At 40.4% G+C, this 16,521-nt stretch overlaps 1 protein-coding gene across 1 annotated transcript in view; it reads right to left on the reverse strand.

Annotated features, from left to right (window-relative positions):
* The window catches only part of NEK11 (NIMA related kinase 11), a 283,846-nt gene extending 267,466 nt beyond the window's left edge, over positions 1-16,380 (reverse strand). Inside the window, 2 exon segments of the mRNA XM_060099965.1 lie at positions 13,443-13,707; positions 16,258-16,380. Coding sequence (XP_059955948.1) covers positions 13,443-13,612 — 170 coding nt within the window. The 5' untranslated portion in view covers positions 13,613-13,707; positions 16,258-16,380.
* Between the last annotated feature and the right edge of the window lie 141 nt (positions 16,381-16,521).

Below are 16,521 nucleotides of genomic sequence, written 5' to 3' on the forward strand. Positions count from 1 at the left end.
TGGAATTTCAAACTCTCCAACAATTTTCAACACATTTTTAAAAGCTTGGTGATTAACTTTTAAATTAATCAGTCTGGCTTAAGTCAATTTCCTATTATATTTCCTTAATAGAAAAAATAATTAGGCTTCTTTTGTTTGGTTTTTTGTTGTTGTTTTTTTGCGGTACGCGGGCCTCTCACTGTTGTGGCCTCTCCCATTGCAGAGCACAGGCTCCGGACGCGCAGGCTCAGCGGCCATGGCTCACGGGCCCAGCCGCTCCGCGGCATGTGGGATCTTCCCGGACCGGGGCATGAACCCGTGTCCCCTGCATCGGCAGGCGGACTCTCAACCACTGCGCCACCAGGGAAGCCCTAGGCTTCTTTTGGTTACACTTTCACACCACTTTTTTTTTAATTTATTATTTTTTTTTTGCGGTACGCGGACCTCTCACTGTTGTGGCCTCTCCCGTTGCGGAGCATAGGCTCCGGACGCGCAGGCTCAGCGGCCGTGGCTCACGGGCCCAGCCGCTCCGCGGCACGTGGGATCTTCCCGGACCGGGGCACGAACCCGTGTCCCCTGTATCGGCAGGCGGACTCTCAACCACTGTGCCACCAGGGAAGCCCTCTATTTCTATTTAAAACAGGTCACTGTTGCTGCCGTGCAGAGAAGAGGCTGTAGGGAGACTGGGATGAAAACAGGGAGCCACCAGGGAAGCCCAAATTTATTTTTTTAATTAATTTATTTTTGGCTGCGTTGGGTCTTTGTTGCTGCATGGGTTTTCTCTAGTTGCAGCAAGCAGGGGCAGGGTGTGCGGGCTTCTCATTGTGGTGGCTTCTCTTGTTGCGGAGCATGGGCTCTAGGCACGCGGGCTTCAGTAGATGTGGCACGTGGCCTTCAGTAGTTGTGGCTCGCAGGCTCTGGAGTGCAGGCTCAGTAGTTGTGGCACACGGGCTTAGTTGCTCCACGGCATGTGGGATCTTCCTGGACCAGGGCTCGAACCGGTGTCTCCTGCACTGGCAGGCAGATTCTTAACCACTGCACCACCAGGGAAGTCCCACAACACTTTTATTAAAATGCTTTTTATATAACATATGTGAAAAACAAATGGCATTCCTTTATACGAAAGATATGGGCTAAAAAATAAATAAAACACAACTCAGATATAACTCTGATGCAACAAGCAAATGTAGCATGACTAATGTCAATAAAATGTACTATAGGTACCTAGTGCATTTTATCCCAGGAAAGATATTCTAAGGACAAGTTTTGCATCCTTGTTTACCTCCTAGGAGTGGTTTAATAAACCAAAAGTGCTATAAATGTCTCTTAAATTCTCTCAAACTGAAATTTTATTTCTAGGTGTAAATAAGGCCAGAATTAAAAAGACAAACAGCGTGAAGAGATGAAGCAGTGCAGCACAACCAGCAGGGAGGCATGTGCTACTGCTTTCATCCACCCTGGTTCCATTTCAGAAGGCTGTTCTCTCTGGGATCCCTTCAGAGAAACAAACAGGCAGTGGGGACCATGAGGACTTAAAACTCTACTGCAATCTCCTGATGATCTGTTGGATATTCATGAGGTGCAGAATGATTCCATCTTTAGGTTTTATTTCAGCTGTAATAATGAGTTATGAATAATTGATCTCTAGGTAATAAATTATTCAGGTAGGCACACAGTTTCCAAGGAATCCTGGAGAGAGTCTAGCTAATGGCATAAGATGAGTCAGAGGCAGCTGCCGAGGGGACATCCCACAATCACCCCACACAGCAGAGGCAGGGTAGTCAGGGCCTCCCAGCGGGGGCTTTTCAGTGAGTGGGCCATATTAATGCCTTTTGAATAAAGTGGAAGTCCCCACAGGGCACTCCACTGTCTCTCCAATGTATGAAACACTGAGCCCTGATCGCTTCATTCATCAGACCAGGATATTTCTTATCAGCTAAGTACAACCTCTGCTGCTGAAACTAGTGCTGAACTGAAAAACTGTGTACGTATGTGAACACACACACATACATATATATACACTTGTGTGTTTATGTGTATATATACAGATATACATAGTTTTTGTGTTGATGTACATATATACAAAGACATACATACACACAGGGAGTTCTTATGGTTGTGCAGGGCTAGCAAAATAATGCTAAAATAAACTTTACCTGGAGGAAATTATCTACTGTTCTTGGTCTTCAAAACCTGTTGAATATACCTTACCCCTTCTGAGCTCAAAACTCAACCTCCTTAAAGATAGTAAGCCTTACTTCAGGTTTGTGTCAAGTCACATCCTTATCAAATATCCAAATGCTTTACTTCCTAAGTAATGTTAAACTGCCTTGCAAATAACATGTCATTGGACCTTCTTATAATTTTCATTTCTAAAACAATTCTAAAAATAACAGAAATTAAGTTAGAACTCAATAATCATTGTACTGAAATATCTTTCAAAGAGCACATTAAATAAAAGCAGCTGATCAACAAACTGCAAATCTAATTATTGTAAAAACTGCATTGGCTGATCTTGCCCCCAAACCCACAATATCTGTACTTGTGTGAGGCCCATGAGATGGAAGACGTAAGGAGACAAGGGAGAGAAGAAATGAAGGGCTGCCAATCTTCCTCAAATCTCTCCTGAGGGAAGGCAGATGTAGCTACATTAGGTTTTTAGAGGTTTCTCCAAACTCAAACTAATAGAGAAGTGGAAACATCAATCAAACTTTAATTAAAATGCTGAATGCCAACTGCATATGGGAAGTTGAGAAAACTAACACCCAAACACATTCTAATCAAAGCTGCAATATTCCAAATTTTCTACTGTAAGAAATTTGGAAACCTAGACTATATGAATTTAAGCTTCCTTCCTCACTTGCTCAATAAAGGTCATGAAAAACAAAGCCTATGATTTTTCTCTGATCTAAAAACAAGAAGATTGATTGGTCTGAACCCAAAGATTAAAAAGCAACATTAAGTTTAAGCTACGAAATTTCATAATGATTATCACTAGCAACTACAAAATCAACCAGTTTAACAACCTTAGAGGTTTCATATATCATGGTCCATGGTTCATATTCCCTAAACACATTTATTAAGGTATAACTGGCATTGATACACTGCACATATTTAAGGTATATAATCTGATAAATTTTGACATATGGATATGCCCAGGAAACCATCTCCACAATCATGACAATGAGCATGCACGTTAGCTCCAAAAGTTTCCTCATGCCCAGGGTTTGTTTTTTCAATAACTAAAATTTGGGGTGGATTTTTTACATGATTACTAAATAGTAGCACTGCTGTCCTATTAAGTATGTTCTACAATATGTAAAAGGTTTCATAACTGTTCATTCATACTTACAATTATCAGGTAACAGAGGCTATGAAAGCAGCTGAGAAATAAAAAGTGATTGTATCCCTGTTAAACTATGGAACAGAAATTCAATTTCATAGTATTTTAAAGCAGTGAGGTCACATGATATTAACTGCTTATTTTTAATACTATATGAAATTATACAATGCAATATAAATTGTATTATTTATACAATTATTTATACAATTTATACAATTGTAGTGTAGTACACAAGCTACTTTTAGAAATCTTTGGTATTAACTATATCTACTGATATTTCCCATATAAATTTACAAATCACTAGTTCTAGAAATGAAGCTTAGGAATAACTGACCAAGAAGCTAATAGTAACATAAGCGTTATTGTTTTTCTCCCTTGTTGACTTTTAAGTCACCTATGTCATGCTAAGTTCACTGTTTAGATATGGATGTCATGGCAACCAAACTTTTTTTTTTTTTTTTTAGTATGCGGGCCTCTCACTGTTGTGGCCTCTCCCATTGCGGAGCACAGGCTCTGGACGCACAGGCTCAACGGCCATGGCTCACGGGCCTAGCCGCTCCGCAGCATGTGGGATCTTCCCGGACTGGGGCACGAACCCGTGTCCCCTGCATCGGCAGGCAGACTCTCAACCACTGCACCACCAGGGAAGCCCAAACAAACTTTTTCCCCAGGAAAATCTGCTCAAGATAATAAAGTAAGCCAGAAACTAATTTTAACCTGAGAGTTTTCTGCCTTCTCATTTCTTTGACGATTAACTTATAGATGAATCTCATTTTCCAAGTTATTTAAAGGTGGATGGTATCACAACTCAAATTTTCAGCTCAAAATATTAGAAAGGTGGGTACTAGCCAAAACTGCCCATACCTCCTCCCAGGTCAGTGCACGTGTCAAAAAAGGAAATGGACCAGTTCAGAAGGGAAAGGACTGGGAAAAGAAGATGCCCCTCAGATGGTCCTGCAGGAACAAGTGACAGTACAGGGAACTGCCCACTGTGTGGCAGGCCCAGCACTGGTTGGCTTGTCCCGCCAAAAGCTGTTGGAGGAAAGGATCTCCCAAGAAGGCCGCTTGAATAGAACCAAGAACAAGAAGGGCTAGTTACAAATTATACTCAACGATGTCATGCTTGCTTTGGCATCAGGAAACTAAAGTTAGCCCGAAAAATATTGGATTTGGTCATCGAGGTTCCTCTGGAATCTATCAAAAATCACCTCAGTCTTTGCTATAACACATCTTGCTGGAAGAAAAAGTCCTTTATTTGTTAGGGGATAAAAACTTGAACTGTCCTATGCCCATAAAGTTTTGTTCTTGCATTTTGTACTTTCATCCTTAAAGTATTTTGTTTTATTTATTGAATAAATGAGACAAAAATCACATTTAAAGTAATAGGCTTACACAAATCTCCTGTTTTTAAAACTTGGGGTAGTCAACAATGACAATGTAAAGGGACCAGCATATCCAATTACATTTAAAAATTATTATTTACTAAAATAGCTTAGATATTCCTCTCCCCATCTCATACACTTATGAAGAATAACATTCCTTATTTCCTGGGGGTATTATTCAGTGTTAGCAAAACGATTAACTTCCCTACTCACAAATCCACCAAAACAATACATTGGAAGAATAGAGTGGGATAAGGAAAGAATTTAAACAACCAGTCTGAAAATCTAATAAATATATTACAGTAATTTATCTACACTCTTTTCCTGTCAACAGTCGTATTTTAAATAAATCACTTTTGTTTTCTTTCAAACAATAGTAATGTAAGAAAAAAGCATTTTTAAAAAGGCTTTTTGTTGCTGTTGTCTTCCTTCTAAATGCTTCTTGGTGATTCAGTCTTCAAGCAGGCTTGTTTGGCCCCCTGCCCAAGCCAAAATGAAATGGAGGGTTTCCCTGCATCCTACTCATCCTAAAATATTTTATTTATTAGTCATCTCTCATCCATAAGTATTAAAAACTAGATAAAAAGCTCATTGCTTCTTTTATGCTAATACATGCAGCCAAGCAGCCTCAGGAAGATGTAAATCATTTACCCCAGAATGTCAACCTCGTTACCATGATTGAGGTAAGTCAGTGTGCACCCCGCCTTCAACCTCGTTACCATGATTGAGGTAAGTCAGTGTGCACCCCGCCTTCTCTTCTTTCCTTTTCCCTTCCAGCTCCCAACCCTTACATGTTGCAAAATTGCCAGAAGCTCAGAGGCTTGAGTTACTGCAGACCAAGAAATGGCAAAGCCCAAAGTGAAGTCTAAGTTCAAACTTACCCTGTCCGGATTTACCTAGGTGGAACCTATACACAATATCCTCCAGAACATGAACTATTTTAAAAGAGATTTTAAGATGCACTCATAAGCTCTATTAAAAGACTGAAGATTTTAAGGGGAAAAAGACATGATCACTACAATAAAAAAATGAAGAAAACTGTATTTTCTGGTAGGGAAAAATAGAAAGAAATCATTAGTTCCCTCCAAATTGCCTTCATAACTCTCCACTGCATAAACCACTGAATCCTATTAAATTAACTCAGCCCACTCAATAACCCAATTCTACCATCACAGATACCCACTGGGGAGAACTCCTGTTAATACTATAGAAATAACAGCTTTAATAAGAGTGCAGAGAACAGGCTCAAAGCTGGACTCATTAAATCTACTGTTTTATTTAGAATGACTCAAAACTGAAAGGATATGTTAAAATAATTAAGTAAATCAGACAGAAAATCCATAAATAGGTGTTAGTAGGTGCATAGGTGTTAGCAGGTGCAAAATATAAGCAGTAGCTATGCTGAAGGCTATCTGCTATTAAATAGCAGAAATTACTGTCACATTCTGAGTCACTGAAAGCTGTTTCAAATATTATAAAATCTATGCATTCTAGTTAAGAACTATTACTCATTTTTAATTATTTTTGACACTGGTAGGCTACTATAATTAATTTATTAATTCTCTAAGAGGAAATAATGTCCTTTTTTGTAAACAGTGAAAACCTATACACAGAAAGGGAGGCTTTTTAATTTAGTTCATTCCTTATAATATGAAAACTGATTTCTCCATTTCTCAATGTGTCAGAAATAAACTTGAAAATGGATGAAGTCCTTTTTCTCTAATTACAACTGAGCATCTGAGCAAATGTGGCCATAATCCATAACTGGCTCAAATATTCTTCAACCGAATGCACAGAATGCCCATCACTTCTCAGTGACTGGAGCTCAGTTATTCATTAGTTTTCCAGACTTATACCATTGACAGAAAGGATATGATGAAACAATCATTACATCAAATCTCTGAGGATGCAAAAAGGCACAATAGTTTTTTACTTCTACGTCAAAGAGAGCACCAGAATCTACATAGCCAACAAGAAGGAGCTAAATGATATTAAAGCCATATGGTGGACTATTATGCAGGCATTTTGTATGATGCTTTTAAGAATATTCGATAAGATGGGAAAATACTTATATTTTAGTGTTTCCAAAAAAAGATGCAAAATTATATATACACTGAATGGAAATGTTCTCCCATCCTTTTGCCTAGTTCAGTGGTCCTCAAACTGCAGTTCTCAGGCCAGCGGCAACAGCTGTTAGAAATGCAAATTCTCAGGCCCCACCGAGACTTGCTAAACCAGGAAGTTTGGGAGTAGAGCCCAGCAATCTGTGTTTTAACCTGCCTTCCAGTTCTGATGTCCAATAACGCGTGAAAAACACTGGCCAGTTCTTAATCATTCTTGAGGTCTCAGCTGAAACGGCATGTTCTCAGGGAAGCCTTGCCTCACCAAAGCTCATCCTGCCATCTTAGACAGGTCTGTTGTACCTATAGCAACCAAAACTTTTCTTTCACAATACTTAATGGCAGTTTGTAATTATTTACTTTTATGATCATACAACTAGTGTTTTTCTCTCCCACTAAAGCAGATACTCAAGCCTAGCTATACATTCAAATCACCTGGAAGCTCTCAAAAATCCAGATGCCTGGGGTGTGGCCCAGTTAAAACAGAACGTATTGGGGTGTGGCTCAAAGGTGTATTTATAATATTGTTATTTTACTGTTCAGCCACAATTGAGAACCACCCAAATCAAAGTTCCTTAGAGACCAAGTGAGCAGAAAATGGGGACCAGATTTGTTGAATGAATATGTGAAGTTTCTTTTGCTTTTATTATGTGGATTTTTTTCAAGCTTGCCCATGGCATAAAATTCCAAATGTACAAAAAGTGTTCAATGAAAAGCAAGTCTCCTTCACTCCTCGTCCTCAATCCCTGAGGCAACCACCATGACCAATGCCATATGTTTCCTTGAAGATTAAATAAATGTCAGTGCTTACAGAAAAGACCAGAAGTTCGATGGCAGGATTACAGATCATTTTCCTGCTTTACGCACACCTGCACTTTTTGTAAAACATGTGCACATTACTTTCAATATTGGAAAAGGAGGTAGACTAGGGTTACCTGTATGTACGTGCCTCTGGAGTTGTTCAGCAGACACACACTGGCGCTGAGGGTCCCCAGGAAAACAGTCACTTGGAATGATATTCTGTGCTATGAAGAAGAGACCCTTTATCTGGCTAATCAAATAACTGTCTAAATTGTCCCACCTATTTTGTTTTAGTTATATTTTCACTTCTGATTAGATATTCAGCTTCTCCAGACTCACACCAGAAAACGGTGGAAAGGTACATGAAAGGAGATACTTATTCATTCTAGGCCCAGAATTAAGAAGTGGCATCCTGATTTATAGATTCATCTTAACTGAATTTGGTTAGCATAAGCCCCTCACCAAGACTGACCATCTCGAAGTATATTAAGATGAAAAGCTGAGGAATGGATCCTAATGTGGTGGCTTAACTATGGCTCTGTCCTTCAAAAGCCCTGACTCCCACCGCCCCACCCCTGTTGTTGGCTACTGCTCAACACAACACTTTGGAAATGGGCTGTAGGCCTGAGATGTCCTCAGAAGGGACTGGGCTAAGGAGAGCCATTTTGCTTTACAATACAGGACCCAGACTGTTGTGGGTTTTTTTATTACCTCTTTATAACTTTTCACCTCCTTTACTCTTAAGGTCTAAGGCCACTCCTCTCTTGCTGTCAGTGTGACTAATTCTATCAGCAGCCCCCAAACCCCTCTCCTCCATATTGTCTCCATGGCTGGGTGGGAAATCTGCTTGTTAGGACTTTTAAAAATCCACTCTAATACAAGCCCAAGAGCTCTCCTGGGAGGCAGGGTCCTAGGCCTCAGTGTGTGGGCTTGAGGACACTTCTCTAAGGAATTGGTAACCTTTCCTATTTAAGATCCTCATGCTGGGAAGAAATGTCCTGTGGAGAGAGAAAGCATTTCCATGTTAACCATGTCGACCATATATAGGCAAAGACCAAAGTGTAGGTGCACAGTTAAGGGGGGAAATATTTACATATTATATGGACAGAACCAAGGGGGAAAAGAATGAAAGCTCTAACAATGTACAGATACCAGTAAGGTAATTACCGTAAGTAGCTAAAAGGGAGCTGGGCAGTGGCCATTCTAACATCTCTAAGAGCAACCTGCCACACAGATGCTAAAGCACTGCACTGGCTGCTGGTTGTTTTATGTATGTTAATTCTGCCTCTCTTCTAGACTGGAAGTTCCTAAGGGCCAAGCCTTGTATCCTATTGCTTCAGTTTCCTCTCTGGTACTCAGTCCAAAGCAAAGGTTTATTACATAAATTGTATTAAATACTTGAGTTGACAAACTAAAAGACTAGAGCAGAAAATCATCTTCACATAATGTCACTGTATATTAAGTGTGATGAAATTTTTTTAAAACCAGCATCCTATGCTGATAAGATTAATGTTGAAGTTCACCAACTGTGGCCATGACTCATTGGGTATTTTAATCATGTACAAATAATCATATAATTCAGGGTAAGCCTATTTCCTTAACATCTCTTTTCTATTAAATTACACACAGTATGCTAAGGGCCAAAGTAACTTACTAGCTTATCAAAATCTTGTAGGTTTGCTTAATAAAAAATTGGCAGCTTACATATACATGGAATCTAAAAAAAAAAAAGTGGTCATGAAGAACCTAGGGGCAAGACAGGAATAAAGACGCAGACCTACTAGAGAATGGACTTGAGGATACGGGGAGGGGGAAGGGTAAGCTGGGACAAAGTGAGAGAGTGGCATGGACATATATACACTACCAAATGTAAAACAGATAGCTAGTGGGAAGCAGTCACATAGCACAGGGAGATCAGCTCGGTGCTTTGTGACCACCTAGAGGGGTGGGATAGGGAGGGTGGGAGGGAGGGAGACACAAGAGGGAAGAGATATGGGTATATATGTATATGTATAACTGATACACTGTTATAAAGCAGAAACTAACACACCATTGTAAAGCAGTTATACACCAATAAAAATGTTTTAAAAAACCTGACAGCTTAACAAAAATATAAAATTATGAGCTAGAATTAGAATAATCTTTAGGAATATGAGTTAACATTATCACACCTTCACATCCATTAGTCCAGAGTTTCCATAATTATGAAAGAAAATATTCCCAAATACTGTTTTATGAATTTCATGACCCAGAATATAATAAAGTAAAAACCTCTATCTCATTCACTAATCATTTTAAGCTTAATTTTATTCTACTGTGATAACTAAAAAAAGAATACCAGATATATATATTTTTTTTTAAATAAATTTATTTATTTTTGGCTGTGTTGGGTCTTCGTTTCTGTGCGAGGGCTTTCTCTAGTTGCGGCGAGCGGGGGCCACTCTTCATCGTGGTGTGCAGGCCTCTCACTATCGCAGCCTCTCTTGTTACAGAGCACAGGCTCCAGACGCGCAGGCTCAGCAGTTGTGGCTCACAGGCCCAGTTGCTCTGCGGCATGTGGGATCTTCCCAGACCAGGGCTCGAACCCGTGTCCCCTGAATTGGCAGGCAGATTCTCAACCACGGTGCCACCAGGGAAGCCCCAGATATTTTTATGCCAAAAAAAAACCCCTCTCTCGAAACATACATTAATCAAGTGTAATGCCTGTGGCCTTTTTTTTTTAATTCCATAGCGAATGCAGAAAGTTAATAAAAATGCAAAGGAATGTGGTATTTACATTGTAATTAAAATTCACAACATCATAGTATATGAAAAATGTTGATGGTAGAGTGGTGCCCTCAAGTGGCACGGTGATAAATTGCAACTGTCTAACGGGAAAGTTCTTTGATTAATTAAATCTAAAGTGCATATCGCCTGGACCTAGAGTTCACAGAGGCTGGTAACAAGTGTCCTACAGACCAGCTGGGGCTCACGGTCTACCTAAGTCCCTCCTTTAACAAGGGCACCACGGGGTAGTCTGGCATGTAAAGGTACCATACACTTTCCTTATTATCTCAGAAGGTTAGGGGTGTGTCTGCAAAACGTGAAGAGAGTCAGATCTACTCTGATCTGTTAAGGGAGCAGCATTCATAACATTACAGAAATCTTTTTAGAAGGTATTTTCTATCCAGCCCTTAACCAATATCCTAAGTTTGTGGCCTAGTATGTAAAGCAGAACTTAAAACCTTATCTAACCAAATTGCTTGAAGAATGGGTGGTACTTGTTGATGTGCTTTGATCACAAACCAAAGGTTCACCTGTCAACACTCTCAGGAAAGGATCCTAAAAATATGAGTTTAGTTTCCTGCCTCCGTATATGCATTAAACACAACAATCGCTAATGAGCTGCTGCCTTACACAGCTAAAAGGTCAACATTCTGAGGACCAGTTTTCTTCCAACAGCCATAGAGATATGAAAGAAGAGATATGAAAGAAGAGATGGCAACAGAAGCGTTACAATCTCAAGAAAGATTCTAGAAGAAGGTTTTAAAATCACATACCTGACATCACATTGCTTTGCTTGGGAGACTTTCCTCTCTTAAATGTGTAATGTAAAAAGAAAAGCTTCCATTTAGTAGAGAGTTCCAGTTGCAGTTATTGGGTGGTGTCTAAGAAAACTGAAGCTCAGATTAGGAACCTGCATAACCTTAATCTCAGTTAAGAACAAGACTGGCTTTACTTCCTGACCTGTTCACCTTCAAAGCCTGTGGTCTTAACCTGTGACACTGTACTGCCTTCCTTTGAGCATTCTAAGATTTTGTGGGCAGCCATATCCATGATTCTTCATGATTTCAGCAGTTCTAAAAGTCAAATGTCTACAAAAGTAGGCAGGTAGTGGAAAGCCGTTAAGAAATGGTGAGGAGTGGCGGGAACGTGGTGAATCGGAGAGGAGTCCAGGGTCTGCCTAAAGAGGGCCGCTGCCTGCAGCTCCAGCCCACACTGGCTACACAGGCGGCAGTGTTAGCAAATATTTTGATTTTTTTCAAGAGAAGATGAAAAGCTCAATTTTATGAAAGCGACCCATTTTTAAATACTGGCAACTAATTTAGATTTAAAAAGAAACAACTCTGCAAGCCAAACAAAGACATCTGAAAGTTGAATGTGACCAGTACGTAATATGTTGTAGAGATTCTGATGATGAATGATTCCTGTCCAAGAGATTTTAGACTAGACTTTTGGTATCAAATGATTTGTCAATTATCCTCACTATTGAATTTACTCTACACACCTAGGCTTCGTCTGCCATCTTCAGCTCAAGTCATACGTCCTGAGATGAGTTCAGGTACAGCGAAGGTCACTAACAAATCACTTCCCATTCAACTGGCCCCAGCCCCCTCATCTCTCTCATTCTCCTCCCACCTCCCTACACACACACACACCCATCACCTCAAGTCTGAAACTTTCAAGTTTGGTCTTCGTACATCTTATGTCACATCCTTTTAATCAACTTTTTTTTCCTATTCTCTTAAATTCTTCACATTCCTCATTAGTTGAAGAAACCAAAATTGGATACATTCTTTACATTATGATTTTTATAACTCTTGGGTCAGATTTAGGCCTTACTCTTAATGTTTCCATAAAGAGTCTCTAGTAATTTTCATAAATTTATCATCCTGTTCTAAACAGCTGGAAGAGTACCTCTAGGATTTAAGGTAAAAAACTACTCTTTGGTAGAAGTCATAAAGCATGTTCAGGACACCAGAAAAGTGCCAGCATTATTCCCATTCTTCACATAGGAATTTATCAAAAATTATGAAGTCTAGATAACTACTTTTTAAAATTCTGGACACAGAGACCATTTAAAAGGCTGATTTTTAAATAAAATAGTAGCATCAGTAACATTTGCTTTTATAGTTCCTATGACATATTAAGAAGTAGAAAAGTTTATCACACCGATTTTAAACCCACAGTCCTATGGGCAAAAGCTGGAAGAATTTAGAGTAGCCTCAAAACCTCTGAATGAAAGAGTAGATTATGGGATGGAAATCTGTTCTTCTCAAGGGCTGATTTCTTGGATCACTCTTCCTTCTCCTTTCTCTTCCTCCTGTGTTTGACGTACAAGTTTCTTATCCTAACTTCAGTTCCAACTAACTTTTCACTGCAGCAAATTCAAACAACTTTAAGCTAAAAATGAAGATTCATCCTTATTTGTACGAGATGTACTGTCCAACAACATTAGAGTTTTTCTCTACCATGAAAGTTTATAGGGTTTGATTAAAATAAAAGGAAAGGAAGTAACAAGAGGGTCATCAATATAAGATAATTTTAGATGGGAGCCCCTGTGTGGTTTAAATGTCTAATTTGAGGGCTGTATGACTACAGACTTTGAAAACCTCCTCCATGGGAAAAAGCCAAGCAAAGTCAATACTGTATTTCCTTCAGTACACTCTATTCACCTCAAATGTGAATGACCATCGATTTGTATTTCCTAACATTTCTAAAAATGCAGCCATTATAAACAATTCTTATTTCCTCATTCAAGTCCCAATCAAGTTAAGTGGAAGCAAGGCTGTAATTGAGACTTTGGTACGCATAAAAATCTTACTTTCACATAATCTACCCCATTTCCCTACTCTAGGTCACTTGGGTACTTCACTCACCTGCTGAAATGCCTTTAAAAATCTCATCTGAAGACAATCATTCAAGGAGATTTTCTCTTACTAAATTCTTACTTTAATGCAAAAAGCAAAGTAAACAGTACCCTGTGTTTTTAATCAGCTAAGAGCTGCACACACACAGCAGCCAACTCAAGATTTGCATGAAGTATTTTTTACTTACAATTCCTCTCCTTGTTTGGCTTTCTTGTCTGACACTAAATAGACGGTTCCAAAAGTTCCACTGCCAAGTTTCTGTTGAAGTGTGTATCTTCTTGCGATCAAGGGCTTTGGACACGTGGAAACAGCTATTGATCCACTCACACACTTAGCAGCCTCTTGGAATTTCAGCATTGCTCCAAACAAGAGAGAACTGTTTGCTTATCGAAACTCAACATGCAAGTCTCCTAGGAGATGGTCAAATGCATCCAAGTAGTGTCGGTCAATGCCTTAAAGAGGAAAAATCCAGTGGTCAGGTTTAACGGGTGCTGAACTATTCCTAACAAAAAGTGTAAGTTTCTGACAGTGATACCTGTACCTTGATTAGTGGACTAAGCAACCCAATATTGGTTAACTTTAATTGAGAAAATGTTAAAAGGTAGAGAGATACTGCAGATTCCAATAGAAGGCAGTCTTTCACAAAAACAGAGCCTTCCCTCAGGCATCTAAATTTGGCAAAACTGAGTAACAGTCAAATTTCCCCAAGTTCTGAGATGTATATATGTTTTCCAGTCAATAATCTGTTTAAGATTTTATACTCCCTACCTACTTTTTAAAAAACATCCAAGTACAAGAACTTTATAATTTCCTAAAATCTACATATCTGCATCAAGCTTTATGTATTCTTTCTTCCCACCTTACGTCTATTTTGATTAATAAATGGTGAGTTAGGATTAAACCAGAAATTAGCACGTTGCTGGTTTCTTTCGATTTTTTTTCTGTAGACTTTAAACAATGATATTTGCATTTATTAGATGTGAAGAGGGATATGGATTCGAAATGAATTTTTTCCCATCCTAAGCAAATTCTGATCCAGTTTCTGAAGTTTTTTATTATGCACACTGTGTATAGAGTAATATCCCTGGATTGGAAACAAGAAGTGTCACAAATGCAGTTCAAATCTAAAATTGTATTTTAATGTTAGCTGAACATAAATTTGTTATAGGTAAATCTGTAATTCCTCAAAAAGCTATAAATGTACAGCAGAATTATGAAAGGCAGGACTGTTTCATATGAGTATGTGATGTGCATGGTAAAGTCACTTTTATTTCATCAAAATGTAAAATGTTTTGTTAGTAATTATGAAAAGTGGTTTTATTTTAAATCTATAAGAAAAACATGATTTTAATAACTAATGAGAACAGACTGTGTAGTACAGGGAACTCTATTCAATGCTCTGTGGTGGCCTAAATGGGAAGGAAGAGGGGATATATGTACACATGTGGCTGATTCACTTTGCTGTACAGCAGAAACTAACACAACATTGTAAAGCAACTATACTGCAATTTAAAAAAAAAAAGGAAGGAAAACATGATTTTAAATTGAAGACTGTGCTCTGGAGTCAGGTCAGTCCATATTCAACAATTCCAAAGCTATAAGATAAAAACCTATTGTGCATAATGACAAAACAAGATGCTATCTGTGTACTTTGGGGTACATGGCCAGCGGGCTTCAGCATGGTGGTGGCCAATTACAAATATCCTTGGAACAGAACATAAACAAGGAAATGTCTATTTACAGCATTTCCCTTCTTGAAATAATGTATTAATCAGTTAAGTTTCACCTAATGCCAGTGAGAAGGAAAACTAGTAATCAGAGAAGGAAGGAAAGGAGGGAGGGAGGGAGAAACCAAATCATCTAAGTGGCTATGTGATCACGACAATACTAAAACATCAGCACTGGGTTGGAACTTCAGAGCTGGGGCCCATATGTCAAAATGCCTGAATTATGTGGATTATCAAGATTACAGAAAATATTAGTGAAATCTACTGCTGAAAAAACAACTCGAGAGCAGGGCTCCCAATGTGTCTTTGTGTGCTTCCTCTGATCACATAAAAGTGATGCTTTCTGGCCAAATTAAGCTGTTAAGAAAAATGTATGGACTCATGGCCTTTTCATCTGTACAGGACCCTTTCAGTAATCCTCCTTACTGGAGATAAAGGTCCCTGTCTAGGGAAGGTCAGAATAGTTCTGAGAAGTCCAACTTCCCAGGGGCTCTCATTTGTAAATGAGCGTTTAAGCCCAGCAGTGTCTAAGCAATGTGGCAAGGCTACAGAGTACCTCGGGACTAGGCTCCCTCTGGCCCAGCCTCCCAGTCGCAGCCCGGCCGCCCCCTCCCCAGACCACTCAGTCTCCTCAGTACGACCACAGAGCCACCCGAGAACTGGTAAGCGTCCACTCGCCCCCACCTCACAGAGGTTGTGAAGGAACCTGAGCGCAAGGAACACGCCTTCTTTATCTCTGTGCCCTCGGTGCCTGGCACACAGTAGGTTTTCAGTAAACTCTGTTAGGGCAGATAAGCGTCCAGCAGACCAGCTTGCTGCCCAAGGTGGGCGGGGGGGGGGGGTGTATGTGGTGGGAAAGGGAGAGACGGTTCACAAAGCTGCACGTTGACCCTTAGGGGTGGGACTGTGTGGCTGGGGGCACAGACAGGGAAGGACAGTGTTTACCAGTCTCCTCCTAGGTAACAACAAACAAGAGGAAGCAGATCTGACACCGGATTCTGCTAAAGTAAGAATCTAACCTTAAAGATAAACCTTAACCCTAAGGTTAAAAGAATAATTCCTTGCCTCAAGTATTTTAAATTTACATTTTCGCAAGGCGGGTTAACACAAACGGAGGAGGCACAAGTCACACATCCTCCCGGGACGGGAGCAGCTCCGGGAGGTAAGAGCCGAGGGAAGTGAGGAAGCGTGGGCTCGGAGGCCCGGAGAGGCGGCCCTGAAACCATCACCTTCCCGGCGCCGGGAGCCCGCGAGCCCCGAGAAGCCTCCGCGTACCTTTCCGGGTGAAGGGCGAGGGGCGGCGGCGCCGCGCGCGCCCAAGGGCCAGCCAGTAACCCGGACGCCGGAAGAGCCGCCTCAAATTCTTGCAGCGGCGCCAGCGAAACTCGGGACCTAGGTTGCGGGGGCCGTTGCCAGGGAGACGGCGCGGGGCGTGCCGGGAAGTCGAGCGCGGCCGCTGGGCGCCGTTGCCAGGGAGACGGCGCGGGGCACGCCGGGAAGCCGGGGAGGCGGCCCCTAGCGGGTCACGGAGGCGGAAGT

Source organism: Mesoplodon densirostris, chromosome 5 (genome assembly GCF_025265405.1).
Source record: "Mesoplodon densirostris isolate mMesDen1 chromosome 5, mMesDen1 primary haplotype, whole genome shotgun sequence".
Lineage (NCBI taxonomy): Eukaryota > Metazoa > Chordata > Mammalia > Artiodactyla > Ziphiidae > Mesoplodon > Mesoplodon densirostris.